Genomic DNA, 13957 nt, shown 5'->3' on the forward strand with positions numbered 1-13957 from the left:
CCCTCCCCCTATCCTTAGCTGCAGCCCCCTAACTCCAGGAGCCGCCCTGGCCCGTGCTCACCCGCCAGGGCCTCATGTCGGAACCACAGCCTGACCTGGAACCGCCCCAACATGGGCTGTACATGCTCTTCCTGCTTGTGCTGGTCTTCTTCCTCATGGGCCTTGTAGGCTTCATGATCTGCCACGTGCTCAAGAAGAAGGGCTACCGCTGCCGCACCTCGAGGGGCTCGGAGCCTGATGACGCCCAGCTCCAGCCCCGTGAGTGAACAGCCTAAAACCTGGCTCAATCACCTTCCTCCCTCACCCTTCTCCCCACACCTCTTCCTGGCCAACAGACCCAGGCTAAATCCTGACCAAGACAGGAGGCCTAGTAATGCTTTCTTGAGTCAGCAAGTGGGGTGCCACCACCCTGAAAGCAGGGCTAGAGAAGGCACCGTGGGTGGGAAGGGCCCACTGGTGGTAGTCCTGGACTCCCACTGATTTTCTCTTCTTTTCTGCCCTGGCCCTTGAAATGCTAAGGTACAGAATGATGCAGTTTGGTAAAGGGGTAGGTCTTGAGCAATAAGCCATAGAAACCACCAGGTAACGTACCTTCAAAGTTGATCCATTTCCCACTGCCTCACCAACTTCTTTCATCCTTCAGCTGAGGACGATGACATGAATGAGGACACAGTAGAGAGAATTGTTCGCTGCATCATCCAAAATGAAGGTGGGTGTAGGCTGTCCCCTTGTCCCCCAGCTCCTCGACTTTCTCTTGCCCTTGCCTTTGCCTCCACTGACCCCTTCTTTTCCTTCTCCCCTCAGCCAACGCTGAGGCCCTGAAGGAGATGCTGGGGGACAGTGAGGGAGAAGGGACAGTGCAGCTGTCCAGGTGAGCTGGAAACATGGGCCAGTATGATTTAGTATCCTCTCCTCAAGCACATTCCTCTCCCAGTCTCCTTGCATGATTAGGGTGACAGGGAGAGTAAGGCTGAATAATGGACAGGAAGAAGAAAGTTTGGTAAAAATCCTGAATCCTCCAAACCACATCTCTCCTTTAGATGTCATCAAGCCTAACCTTCATCCCTTATGCCACTCCCCTGGGTTAAACATTGCTCACTTTTTAGCCCTGGGAGGGAAAACAACACATGGTCAGTAACATCTTCATATTCAGTTTATTAGATAAAGACAATAAAAGAATGGTGCAGCCTGGGGGAAGTGGGACATCTGGGGGGGGTTTAAGGAGCACGCTGAAAGAACAGGAACAAACAGAACAGGAAGAAAAATGGGAATGTTCCCCCCTGCTCCCTTCCTCCCTACCGTCCAGTGTGGATGCCACCTCCAGCCTGCAAGACGGAGCCCCCTCCCATCATCACACAGTGCACCTGGGCTCCTCAGCCCCATGCATCCACTGCAGCCGCAACAAGAGACCCCCACTTGTCCGTCAGGGACGCTCCAAGGAAGGAAAGAGTCGCCCCCGGCCTGGGGAGACCACCGTGTTCTCTGTGGGCAGGTGGGTATATAGAGTACCCCAGCGACAGGGAGGTTGAGGTGGGGGTCCAGTGCTCAGGCATTTGACTCCAAAGGTGGGCCCTGGCTCTTTCTTCCTGGACTGGGAGCTACAGCAGGAGTCAGGCTGCACAATGTGCCCCACAACCTGAGGCTATCTCCCCTGCCTTAGATCAGAAGGACATGGCTCTCAAACCCAGGATGTCCTGACCAGAGGAAAGGGCCAAGCAGTCTTTGAGAGTTGGCCCTAAGCCCCAGTGTACCCTCCCCTCCCAGGTTCCGGGTGACGCACATTGAGAAACGCTATGGGCTGCATGAGCATCGTGATGGCTCTCCTACGGACAGGAGCTGGGGGTCTGGTGGCGGGCAGGACCCAGGAGGCAGCCAGGGGCCTGGGGGAGGGCAGCCCAGGACAGGGATGCCTGCCATCGAAAGCCTTCCCCCTGAGAGGCCGCAGCCCCCAGCCCTCGCCAGCACCCCCATGCAGAATGGAGGACTCAGGGACAACAGCCGAGTCCCTCGTGCACTCGAGGGGAACCCTGGAGCCTCTACAGAGCCGATGCTCGGGGCTGGAGGGAGGGGCCCAAGCCCAGGGCCAGCCAGAAAAGAAGCAAACGGACAGCCAAGCAAACAGGACACCTCAGATCACCAGGTATGAAGACATGGCCAGCACTGCAATGGGCTGAGCTCTTATTGCCCCTGTTCTGCGAGGCCACTGGTATGACCCACCTCCTGTTCTCTCATTGTCCACCCCTCCTCTCTCTCAGGTGTCCCCACCACGGGGAGCAGGGGGTATGTGAGGTGAGTCTGCCTGGGCCCCAAGTCAATCTTATCCTCCCAACCCCTGTATGAAACTACCTCAGCCCATCAGTTCCCTGAATCCCTGGGGTCAACTGCAAGCTCAGCCTTTGGTACATATTCCTTGGTTCGGTGGTGGGGAGTGACCATGTGCTCCAGGGGGTAGGGAAGGTCCTGCAGCCTCTGGGGAAAAGCAGGGGGCTCCGCTTGAATAGGAGGCAACAGTCACCCTTCCTTTCCTCCAAGCCGCCTCCTTCACTGTGCTGACGGACTACCAGCTGGCAGGCCAGGGAGTGGGTTGGGCATGAAGCCCCTCCCCTCCCCTGGACAGCACTGCCCCCCAGCTGAGGGACCCACTCTACTTCCACCTGGAGTTGCACAGTCTCAGGCTGGGGGTACCTGGGGAGAAGTCTCATCCCTGGCCCTCAGCCTCCTCCCCTTGCCCTGCCTGCCCTCAGGCCACCTGACCTACCTTCCCCATCACCTCACTCCATATGCTAGAGCGTGGCGGCTGGGAGTAGGCCCCTGCCCTTGGTGGGCCCTTAAAGCAATAGCACCTTAGGTCCTCTGCCCTCTTGGCACAAGAGGCCCAGGCCCTGGCTCGGGCTTTGTGCCCTTTATTCACTGTCAATAAATCCGCTCAGACCATTACAGCTGCTTCGCATACTGGCTCCAGCTCCTTCTGACAGGCCTATCCCTGTCCCAGGCCCCAACCCCAGTGGCTCTGGCATCTGCAGTGGGGTGGTTCACAGAACCAGGGTGGAGACACAAATGAGCCAGAGCCACTCAAGACTTCGGGGAACAAATTCCAGTCCCAGAGATTTCAGGGTAGTTCACCACCCTAGAGATGGGGTGGTGGCAGAAAAGAAGGGGTAGTTTCAGCCCTAGAGATGGCTAAAGGATCATGGGGAAAAAGGAATGGGTTCCAGCCCCAGAAATGGGGAGAGAAGTAGTGTCTACCCCTGAAGGTGAGAATGGAAATCAGGGAGATTCCAGCACTTGACTGTGTCGCTTTGGATCACCATGGGAAGGGGCAGTCTGATAGCACGGAGATGGGGCAGCAGCATCACTGGGGGATGGAGATTCCCCCTGGCTTCAGGTGAGGGGATCTGGGTGGCCAGGATCCGGGGCTTTAGCCGGAGGGGGAGGCGGTGGACGCATCTGTAGGAAACACACAGTCAGTGCTCCCGGGGCTTCCCTTGCGGATATCCCATCCATTCCCTCTGCTCTGCAGACAGAACAGGACAAATTGGAGTGACCCCTCTTCCAACACTCTCCTCCAAGGGAGAGGCCCTTACCGGCCTGAGTCGAGGTGCCATCATGTCCAGGGACCCAGGGCAGTCCAGGTCTTGATCTGGAAATAAGAACCACAAGTCAGCCTACTGACTTTATTTTGTTCACTTCTGTATCTCCAGCTCTTAGGACCGTGAAAGTCACTCAGTTGTGTCCAACTCTTTGTGATCCCATAAACTATACAGTCCATGGAATTCTCCAGGCCAGAATACTAGAGTGGATAGCTGTTCCCATCTCCAGGGGATCTTCCCAACCCAGGGACTGAACCCAGGTCTCCCACATTGCAGGCGGATTCTTTACCAGTTGAGCCACCAGGGAAGCCCAAGAATACTGGAGTGGGTAGCCTATCCCTTCTCCAGGGAATCTTCCAGACCCAGGAATCGAACCAAGGTTCCTGCATTGCGGGTGGATTCTTTACCAGCTGAGCTACTAGGACCATGGCACTCCGTAAATATTTTCTGATTTAACAAATAGTCACTAACCTGGGTCATAACATCCATCAATCCATCCAACCTCAACACTTACTGGGCACCTGCTGTATACTCAGCCCTGCTAAAGGTACCAGAGTAGGGGAAGTGGGATCAGAGCACCCCCACCCCTAATGGCTGTCAGTGACTGAATAATGAAACACCAACAAACACAATGAATGAGTACTGAAGTATTCAAAGTAAACTAAGGGTGCTGGAGAAGTAGGGTGCAGAAAATGGTAACAGGGGCTCCAGGGTCAGGGAGAGAGGTGCAGAGAAGAAAGTGGAAATACCTTTTAGAAGAGATGGTTTTGGAAAAGATGGATGAGGAAAATGATGCAAACCAGATGTTTGCAGGATTCAAGAACACTAAGGATGTGTATTGGGAAAACACTGTGGGAGAAACTGGCTAATTTTAATAATAATGAGAAACAGTTACTGATTGCATACTTGCTATGTGCCCAGCACAACGCTGGGTACCCTACAGACATCTCTTTAACTGTCAAAACTCAATGAGGGAGGAACCTTCCTCCTCACTCTGTAAAGGCCCAGACAGGTTAAATTGCATGCTAGGAAGTCTGGGCAGAGTTTGACCAATGGGCCTGGCTCCAAAGCCCAAACTCTTCTACCATCAAGCCTCAGAGAGCCTGAGGGAGGAGGTTTCTGAGAGCAGGCAGAGGGGCCAAGTATAACCCAAGAGTCCCAGACTTCCTGTCTCTTACCCTCCTGGGGGCCCAGCTCCTTCTACTCACCACCAGGCAGGACAAGTGCAGGGGATCCATCCACAGCAGAGGTAGGTGCAGGAGGGGAGAAGCTGGGAGGGGAAGGGGATGGCAGCATCTGGGAATGAGAGGGCAAAGGCTTATTCCTGGCATGTGGGAAGGTTTCACCAGCTATTCCTCCCATCCCATCTTCAGTTCCTGCCCCATCACTTCCCAAGCTAGAAAGCAGCCAAATGCTTGTATATGGGTAAGGTTGTAGGTGATACACATTTCAACAGCCCATATGTATTGACACTTAATATGTCCCAGGCATCTTGCTGGCACTTCACATGCACTAAAAATTTATTCATTCCTCACCACCACCCCATGAAGGAGGTATTTGATGATTACTATGTCAGAGGAAACACTCAGATTAAACCATCTATCCCAAATCACAGATCTAGTTAGTGACAAAATCTTGCTAGAACAATAGATACCATATATCAAAGCACCTCCTAGGGGCCATTGGGCTAAGCCTTTTACCTCCGTTATCTCACATCAGGAAAGTTAATCTCCCAGAAAAGATATCATTATCTGCGTTCTACATGCATGTGAAGAAACAAGCTCAGAGAGGCCTAATCATTGCCTAAAGTAATCAAATAGGAATCTGAACTTAAATCCAGCTCTAAAACAGGGCAACCAAACTCTTATGAAGACTGCCTTGCTTTCCCTTTTCTCTGGAGGCCCAAGCCACAATACAGGGAATGGGGTATTAAGATGAATATGGGATCTCCGTGAATGGGAAGGTCAACCAGAGATGCCTGGGGACCCAGGGAAAATGAAGGCTCACCTGCTCAGGGTCTGAGAGTTCAGATGGTCCTGGGGGGCCAAGTAGCTCCTCCACCAGCAGGGAGGGGAAGACCCCAACATGGCCCCCAAATTCTCCCCTCCAGAAGCCGTCATCCACTCCATCCTGGGCCCGGGGCAGCAGGCGGATGAGCGCCCCCTCAGGGAAGCTCAGCTCCTCGGCGCTCTGTCCAGTGTAGCTGTACAGTGCACGAGCCAGGAATGCTGTAGAAGCCCAGGAGAGATGGTGAGGGGAGGAGGGAAGCAGCGTGCCCTGGACCACGACACCCCAGGGCCACAATGACTCAGCAATTCTTGTCCCTTTCTTACCTGTGGGCTCTGCCCCCAAAGGGTTGTCGCCATCACAGCTGCTCTCAGGGAAGGAGAGGTCCGCGAAGTTGAGATAGCGCTCAGGGACAAAGCCTACCTCACCGTGCTGGTTCCGAGCCTGCTCTCCCAGCAATGTGAACAGAAAGTGGGCTTGCCTCAGCTGTCCACGGCCCTGGCCCTTCTTCACTCAGGCTTCCAGCTTTTCTGGCTGGGTCTTTATGGGCCACAGAGAAGTCCCTCCCACTGCTCCCTTGCCAAGGTCTGAGCCCCAGGTCCCTACCCACCTTGACCCATTCGTCGGCATCTCCCTCCTCTATGACCTCCAGCCACTCGCCCTCTGTGATGGTCAGCTCATCCTCACGTCCTGCCTGGGCCCCATAAAGAAGAATTCAGGACTGGTTGTCCCCTAGCCCTGATGGTCTGAGGTCCTTACCCCCATTCACACCTGATAGCCAAACACCACATGGGCGGGGCAGGGGAGGGGCCTCGTGGCCAGGGCTGTGGGGGCAGGCTCCTCAAAGAGTTCCCCAGTCTCCTCACATTCCTCAAAGTCAGACAGCTCAGCATCCTCAGCCTGTAGGGGCAGAGAAAAGACATCACTGTGAGGCCCGGTCTCAAGTACCCTCTGTGTCTCCCACTCCTCCATCCTTCCGTTAACCTTGTGGATCCTCCTCCAAGGCAGTACCACCCCACCGTTCACCCTGGATCACAAGGAGTCGTCACAGGGCAGGAGAACACTAATGATAATCACAGAGTTACAGTAGTGAGTGCTTACTGTGTGCCAGGCACAGTGCTATGTATCTTATGTACCTTGTCTTGTTTAAGCTTCTTAATGGCGTGCATGCTCAGTCATGTCCAACTCTTTGCAACCCCACGGACTATAATAGCCTGCCAGGCTCCTCTGTCCGTGGAATTTTCTCAGGCAAGAATACTGGAGTGGGTTGCCATTTCCTACTCCAGGGGATCTTCGTGACCCAGGGATCAACCCACATCTCCTGCACCTCTTGCATGGGCAAGCGGATTCTTTACCACGGTGCCACCAGAGAAGCCAAGTTTCTTAATTAACAAGTTCCTGTGTTATTTTGTGGAACTACCAACCTCATTTTACTTATGAGGAAACTGAGGCTCAGAAAGCTTAAATCACTTTGCAAGATCACAGAGCTAGTAAATGGAGTGTCTGGTACTCAAACTGCTTACAGCCTGCTCTCAGGACCTTAGTTCATCACCACCATTATATATTCACAGTAAAAGTTAACTGAGAACTCTCTCTGTTACAAACTGTGCCAAGAATTAAACACTTAAGTGATTCCATTCAAGCCTCACAACAACCTGTTGAGTTACGTACCATTGTGATTCCTGCTTCATAAGGTCCGTTTTCCACTAGGGCTCTTTACCCTCCCAAGTGTGTAAGGCTGAGTGGAGGGAGCTCACCGTGGGAGAGAAGTCCCTCTGGGACAGCCGGGCCTCACTGAGCCGTCGCTCCTGCTCCACCTCATCCTGGGCCTGGGTCATGGCTGGCTTCAGCCAGTGCTGCACGTCCAGGCCAGCTCCCTGCAGCAGGGCCAGGCGGGCAGCCCCCTTCACCTGGCTCACCTGACATGGGGAAGAGGGGTCAACCCAGGCGATGGCTGGGTCTGCCTTTGGGAAGTGAGTGGAGCCTCCCCAGGTATGTCCACCCTCTACGACCTCCTGCTTGCAGTCTCCCCACCATCAGATGGAGTGGAGGAGACCGGAGGAGGTGTGATCTCAGTGGCCCTAAACCCACGGCATGGTGCCTCACCTGGGCCCGTCGGATGCTCTCCCTTACTTCCTGCAGCCGCTGTTCTATGCCTGGAGCCTCTCGCTCTGGAGCCTGCTGCCGCCTCTGCTCCAGCCGTTGCAGCACCTGGTTGGGGAGGTGGAGGACAGGGGAGGGTGGAGATACCATGGGGCACAACTTAGAACAACCTGGTAGTTAGCTAGTTGCTTCACATGCATTCTGTCATTTAATCTTCCCTGAGATATGGGTGCTATTATTAGCCCCACTTTAATGACAAGGAAACTGAGGTCCAAAGAGCTGAAGTCACTCAGTACCCTCTTACTCAGGGTTATATAACTAGGAAGCAACAGAGCAGGATTTGAGTCCAGGTGAGTCTTGCTCCCAAGACTATGCTCTTAATTACTGTGCTACACTGTCGGCTTGAATTACTCTTCCATCCCCTCCTGCCTACAGCCCCGACATCCCTCAGTGACTCTGGGACCCCCATCTCTCAGCATTTCTTGCCCAGCCATGACACCTGCACCCCCACCTCACCCGATGCCCATGATGCTGGATCTTATAGTCTCGGGCAGCTCGGCTCGTCCAGCGTTGAACTTCTTTCTCCAGGCCACTCTCCCCTGCCACACCTCCTGCACCCCCTTCCAGCTCCAGGACACACACCTGAATGAATAGAGAGCTGTGAGGACTGCCTGACGCTGCTCCTTTACACCTCCTCCCTACAGTTCCCTCCTTATCTCCTCCCCACAAACAGGTGGGAGCACACACCTATGACTGTGGACACAGGTGTGCTTCCGTGTGGACACGCAAACACAGTCCTGGAAATGGGATCCAGGTTGAGGGAAAGAGGCAGAATGAAAAAGACAGTGAAGTGAAAAGAGAGAAGGGTGGGATAAAGAGTGTTAGTCTGTGTCCTGGTGGGAGAGAGGTGAACTGGGGTTCTGAAACCCTCTCTCCATGGTTTAACAGTCTCTAAGTAAATTCCATGGGCTTCCCTGGTGGCTCAGTGGTAAAGAATCTGCCTATCCATGCAGGAGGAGATGTGGGTTTGATCCCTGAGTTGGGATGACCCCCTGGAGAAGGAAATGGCAACCCACTCCAGTATTCTTGCCTGGGAAATCCCATGAACAGAGGAGCCTGGTGGGCTACAGTCCATGGGGTCACAAAAGAGTTGGACATGACTGAGCAACTAAAGAACAACAAAGTTAATACTAGGATGTGAATAATGGGAGAGAGGCCTAAACCACAGTCCCCTTTACAACTGGCCTGGATCCACCTAGCACAGAGGTCTCACCTGATCATTCCCTGCTGGCTGAAACTGCTGAGGTGGGGTGGGGGAAAACACTCCAGGTTCCTGAAGAAAAAGGTCCAGATCCTGCTCCCAGCTTACCTTGGGGGTTGGAAAAAATCAAAGTCAGCCACTCACTGGCTCCCTCTCCAAGCTTGTCCCCAGCCTTTCTTGGAAGAGAAAGGACAAAGTGAGAAGGAAATGGGCAGACATGTGGTGGGGTAGGCTGTACTGGGAGAGAAGGGTAAAGAGGATCTCTGGAGGGCTCCAATAGGGCACAGCCCTCACCTGGGAGGTCGCTTGCCTCCCGCGGCGAGCATGCTCCAGGGCCATCTCTGCAGCTTCCAGCTCTGTGCGGCTTAGTGAGGTCAGTGGGTCCCTCAGGTGTTCTAACAGCTCACTGACCAGAGCCTGGAAAGAGTCCCAAGATGCTGACACTACCCTCCCCCCAAGCAGGCTCTCTGTCCAGGTTTGGGTGGGAGATGGGCATGAGGTATGGGAAATTGGGAAGGAATAAGACATTATTATTGCTTCTAAAAACAGACCCTCTTGTGTGCACAGCACTTAACAGTTTAAAAAGCATTTTCACATTCATTCTCTCCCTTGAGCCCCATTAGTCTTATAAAGTAGTCTGAGTAGTTGAGGAAACAGGAGTTCAGAAGGGTTAAGTGTTGTGCACAATGTCATGCAGCCAGCTAGAAGCAAAAGCCAGGAATGTCTCTTCTGCCCATTCTAAGCAGGCTAGCTCCCCCGCCCTACTCAGCCTGTCGGTGATGGGAAGCAGGGAGAGGCACTCCCTGCAGAGAGGCCGGGGTATCTAGGCTGAGACTAGCCTTGAGCAGGGCCGGCAGTTCTTCCTGGTAGTAGTGGTCAAGGTGGGCATTGGTGGCCACCAAGTTAAGCAGGTACTCATTGCGGGCTGCTCTCAGCTGCTGGGAGTACTGGGCCGACTGGGCAGACAGCTAGGAGAGGAACATAGGTGTCAGCTGGGAGCTCTAGACTCTTGGGGGTCTTCCAAGGCCAACCCAGATCCAGAAAGAATTCTCACATTATGGAGATAACTGGCAAACTATACTAAAAATTTTACATACTCACAACTCCTGATTAAAATCCTCTAGTGAAAACTACATACATTTAAAAGAAAACCCCAACTGCTCCTTACCATGGTCTACCATGGCCAACATGAGCTGGCCCCAGCACCCTCTCTCTTTCCACAATGCTCATCCCCCTGGTCACAGTGCTCCAGTCACCCTGGCCTTCTCTCAGTTCCTTGAGCCTACAAAGTTATTCTCACCTCAGAGCCTTTGCGCTTATCATTGCCTCTCCCTAGAATGTTCTTCCCCTACATCTTTGCACAGCTGGTTCCTTCTTGACACTCAGCCCACCTGTTCAGAGAGGCTTTCCCTCTAAATTGGAGAAGGCAATGGCACCCCACTCCAGTACTCTTGCCTGGCAAATCCCATGGATGGAGCAGCCTGATGGGCTGCAGTCCACAGGGTCGCTACGAGTCAGACACAACTGAGGGACTTCACTTTCACTTTTCACTTTCATGGACTGGAGGAGGAAATGGCAACCCACTCCAGTACTCTTGCCTGGAGAATCCCATGGACGGGGGAGCCTGGTGGGCTGCCGTCTATGGGGTCGCACAGAGCTGGACACGACTGAAGCTACTTAGCAGCAGTAGCAGCCCTCTAAATTACACTCCCCTGTTATGCTTTATCAAAGGACCTTCTTTTCTTTTCATTTATTCTGAATCTTTGTTTATTTACTATCTGTCCCCCCCAACCAGGCTGTGAAGGCAGGAACTCTACTGGTAGTGTTCCCCACCGTATCCCCCGTGTTTCAAACAATGCCTAGTACATAAAAGTCCTCAATAAGTGCATAAAAAAGGAACGAAAAACAAAGGTACTATGTCTATTTTATAGATGAAGAAAATGAGCCTCAGAGAGAACAAGTTTACCAAGGTCATGTACCAAGGAAGTAGGGTAGCCTGGATTCATCCCAGTCTCTCTGACTTATGCCCCTGAGTTCCAAACCACTAGACTAATCTGTCTACCTCTCCCTGCCCCGACTCATGCCCACATCCTCTGAACCTTGGTGCTGAGTTTCTGAAGACTGGTCCGAGTGTGAAAGAGGCCATGGTCACTTCGGTTAAGCCTGTGCAGGCAAAGGAAAGGAGTGGAGGTCAGACCCAGCCATGGTGCCTTGGCTCTACACCCTGTCCCCAGGCTTCCCAACTCCCCATCAGCCCACCTGGCCTGAACATCAGCCGCCTTCTCCTGGGCCAAGGCCCAGACGCGTTCCCGCTGCCCATACAGCTTTCGGCTTCGGCTCAGCTCCCGGACAGACTGCAGCACCTCAGCCTGTGCCCTCTGGAGGTTCTCTGCTCCCTAGGGGTGTGGACACAGAAGTCCTGATCCAGACCACCTCCATCCCTGAGTTAGCCCTTCCTTCACCCCATCCACTGAACCATACCTTCCGAAGCACCTGCTCCTTAGCACTCCGCCCCGTGCCCCCAGCCAAGTCACGGTATCGGTCAGATGCCTGGAGCCGGGCTTGGCCCCCAGCCACGGTGGCATCTAGCAGGCAGCGCCAGGCACCGAACACCATCCTGCCTCTCCCCAGAGAAAGAATGTGTTAAGGAGGGGAGCACTCCAAAGCTTCACCAGATGCCCCCCTCCCAGCACCACGGGAGACAGACAGCTTTCCCATCCCCCTAGTCTGGGAGCCCATCAATCGATCCGCCCATTATCTCAGCCACAAGGATCCCTCTTGCCCTCCACCGCCATCCAGTGTCCTTGCTGGGTCAGCTGCTCTCCTCCTGCTGTATCAGCTCCACCTACAGCTCACGTGCCCTCCCCACAGGTTCCTGGGGTTGAGTGCCTCATTCCTTCTTGGCCCCTAGTTCCCCCCACCCCACCCCACTATGGGACTCACCTGCTGTCCATCTCCCCACTCCGGTGTCCTTCCCTCTTCAAGAATGGCCCAGCCAGTTTCTGGAGTGCCTGGTGGGAAAATCATCACAGACCCAATTCCCTTTCAAAGACCCCAATGTGTGAGAACACAGGACCAGAATATGATAATATCCCTCACTTTGCTAAGTGCTTTACATGCATTAACCTATTCCATCCTTCCAAGAACCCTGCATGAAGGTACAATTATTGTTATTCCCATTTTACAGAGAAAGAAATTGAGGCCCAGAAGGTTAAGTAACTTGTCCAAGGTCACACAACTAAATAGTACCACAGCAGGGACTTGACACACATGCCTGATTCTAGGCACATGCTCTTGACCAGAACAGGAGTATGTGTGGAGCCACACTGCTGGTGGTGTAAAGGAGGCCAGAACAAAAGGGAAGGTTCAGAGAAAAGAGTCCCATACCTGCCCATACTCCCGTTCAATGGCCGCCCTCTGCTTGCTGTAGGATCTGTGAAGATTGGGGGTGGGGGGGGTGGGGGTGGTGTTCCTGTTTGGTCCATTTCTCCCACCCTCCATCCTCTCTTCAGCGTGGGCAGGAAGGAGTGGGGAGTCAGGCCTACAGAGTGACTACACTGACACTGGAGAGTCCTTGAGATCACCTCGGGCAGCCGCAGCACAGGACAACCGCACCTCAGTGCTCAGAGACTCAGCAGGATCCTCCCTACCCCTGGAAAACCATCTGTGGGCTTGGAGGTGAGGACGCATGGGGGCCTGGGTACAGAGTCTGCCAGCCTTCCAACAGGTCTGGAAGGGGGGAGGGGTTCTGCCCAAAGCTTGATTGTGGGGGTGGCGGGGCGGTGTGGAGTGAAGGGCTTTGAGAGAGGGTCCCAGTGTGTTTACATGTTTTGGAGTGGGCGGAAGGATAATTCCTATCCAGTATGAGAGAGGCCTACGGTGAAGGACTTGAATGGGCAGGTTGGAGAGCTCTTCACCCCCGCCCGCCCCGACAGCTGTAGTATGTTGGAGAAGGGGCGGAGCATGTGACAGAGAAAGTGGGGGTATGTGGAGGGGTCAGGGGCTACCTGATATCCTCCAGTAGGTCTGCCTCTCTCTGCTGCCGGGTCTGAAGGATGCTCAGCTGCTCCAGGAAGCGAAGCTTCACCTCCTGGGCCGGCTTCACCTGTAGGGGTAAAAAGAGGATGAAGACCCCTGGCGCGGGGACCTGAAAAACACTCCGCGCTGGGAGCGGTGAGGGGGCGGGGTCAAGGAGGAGATGGGATGTTTCCTCGGTTACTTCTGGGTTGGCCTTTGACCCCTTCCTACTCTTCGACCTCTCCGGGCGGGTCTGGTGCCCAATTGGTCCCCATCACTCCCCCCACCCGCCAGGAGTCCCCGTTTCCAGGCCAAGCTCACTTTTCGGGGCGGCGGCTGCATCTCCGCTCCGGCCCAGGCAGCGACTCGACTCCGGAACTCGAGGAAGCCCCGCCCACATGTAAGCCCCGCCCCTGTCCAGCTCCGCTCTCGCCCCGCCCACGCCTGATCAGTCTGCTTGCTGCGCGGCAGAGCGCGAGGGGGCCGCAGAGAAACTAAACCTCCGTTACTGCTGCGAATACCCCGGAAAGGGTCCGTGCCGCCCGGTGGACGCTGAGTCCGCTGGACAGTAGGGGGGAACCTCAGGTTTCTGTGTCAAGACGCCTGGGTTCTATTTCTAGTACGGAGCTGCTGACTCAGCCCATAATTATTTCTAATCATTCATTTACATATGCAGATCTCTAATCCTGACGCGACGGCTGAAGGAAGGTGAGGAACTCAATCTGTGACCAGGAAAACTGAATCACTGGATACCTCATCGAAGATGCGTCTGATGAGGGAAACAGGGCTGGTCCTAGGCCTTTTCCCAATTCCCACTGAACTGGAAAAGCTGGTGTGGGAGCGAGGATGAGAAAGACGCCTGGAGCCTGAAAAGAACCAGTACCAGAGGAAAAGACAGTACATCCTGGGCCAGTGGAGAAGGAACAACCAGCGGGCGGAGCTGGGAGATGAACGTGGGGACCTGTGGCCTAGAAAGCCT

General features: G+C 54.2%; 2 protein-coding genes across 2 annotated transcripts; one reads left to right on the forward strand and one right to left on the reverse strand.

Moving 5' to 3' along the window:
* Positions 1 to 74: 74 nt before the first annotated feature.
* RELL2 (RELT like 2) lies at positions 75 to 2408 on the forward strand. Its single transcript, XM_068980209.1, has 6 exons — positions 75 to 258; positions 644 to 709; positions 805 to 871; positions 1307 to 1492; positions 1765 to 2140; positions 2256 to 2408. Exons 1-6 carry the CDS (start codon positions 75 to 77, stop codon positions 2286 to 2288), a joined length of 912 nt encoding a protein of 303 aa, XP_068836310.1. The 3' UTR covers positions 2289 to 2408.
* FCHSD1 (FCH and double SH3 domains 1) lies at positions 1323 to 13320 on the reverse strand. Its single transcript, XM_068980208.1, has 20 exons — positions 13300 to 13320; positions 12969 to 13066; positions 12349 to 12394; positions 11905 to 11972; positions 11443 to 11584; positions 11221 to 11357; positions 11061 to 11124; positions 9801 to 9929; positions 9256 to 9378; positions 8974 to 9069; positions 8217 to 8342; positions 7704 to 7808; positions 7355 to 7516; positions 6369 to 6497; positions 6208 to 6291; positions 5924 to 6041; positions 5598 to 5818; positions 4799 to 4886; positions 3585 to 3640; positions 1323 to 3447 (listed from the first exon to the last, which is right to left on the reverse strand). Exons 1-20 carry the CDS (start codon positions 13318 to 13320, stop codon positions 3382 to 3384), a joined length of 2079 nt encoding a protein of 692 aa, XP_068836309.1. The 3' UTR covers positions 1323 to 3381.
* Positions 13321 to 13957: the final 637 nt, after the last annotated feature.

This window comes from Capricornis sumatraensis, chromosome 9 (assembly GCF_032405125.1).
Source record: "Capricornis sumatraensis isolate serow.1 chromosome 9, serow.2, whole genome shotgun sequence".
NCBI lineage: Eukaryota > Metazoa > Chordata > Mammalia > Artiodactyla > Bovidae > Capricornis > Capricornis sumatraensis.

What these genes read in the sequence shown, in the direction of transcription:
- FCHSD1 (XM_068980208.1), bottom strand. Translation starts at nt 13,320, where the DNA reads ATGCAGCCGCCGCCCCGAAAA. An exon ending in AACTGCCGGCCCTGCTCAAG is followed by an intron (nt 9,379 to 9,800) that starts GCTAGTCTCAGC and finishes GACTCTTTCCAG; the next exon opens with GCTCTGGTCAGTGAGCTGTT. An exon ending in TCCAGCATCATGGGCATCGG is followed by an intron (nt 7,809 to 8,216) that starts GTGAGGTGGGGG and finishes CTCCCCAACCAG; the next exon opens with GTGCTGCAACGGCTGGAGCA.
- RELL2 (XM_068980209.1), top strand. Translation starts at nt 75, where the DNA reads ATGTCGGAACCACAGCCTGACCTGGAACCGCCCCAACATGGGCTGTAC. An exon ending in TGACGCCCAGCTCCAGCCCC is followed by an intron (nt 259 to 643) that starts GTGAGTGAACAG and finishes TTCATCCTTCAG; the next exon opens with CTGAGGACGATGACATGAAT. An exon ending in ACCGTGTTCTCTGTGGGCAG is followed by an intron (nt 1,493 to 1,764) that starts GTGGGTATATAG and finishes CTCCCCTCCCAG; the next exon opens with GTTCCGGGTGACGCACATTG.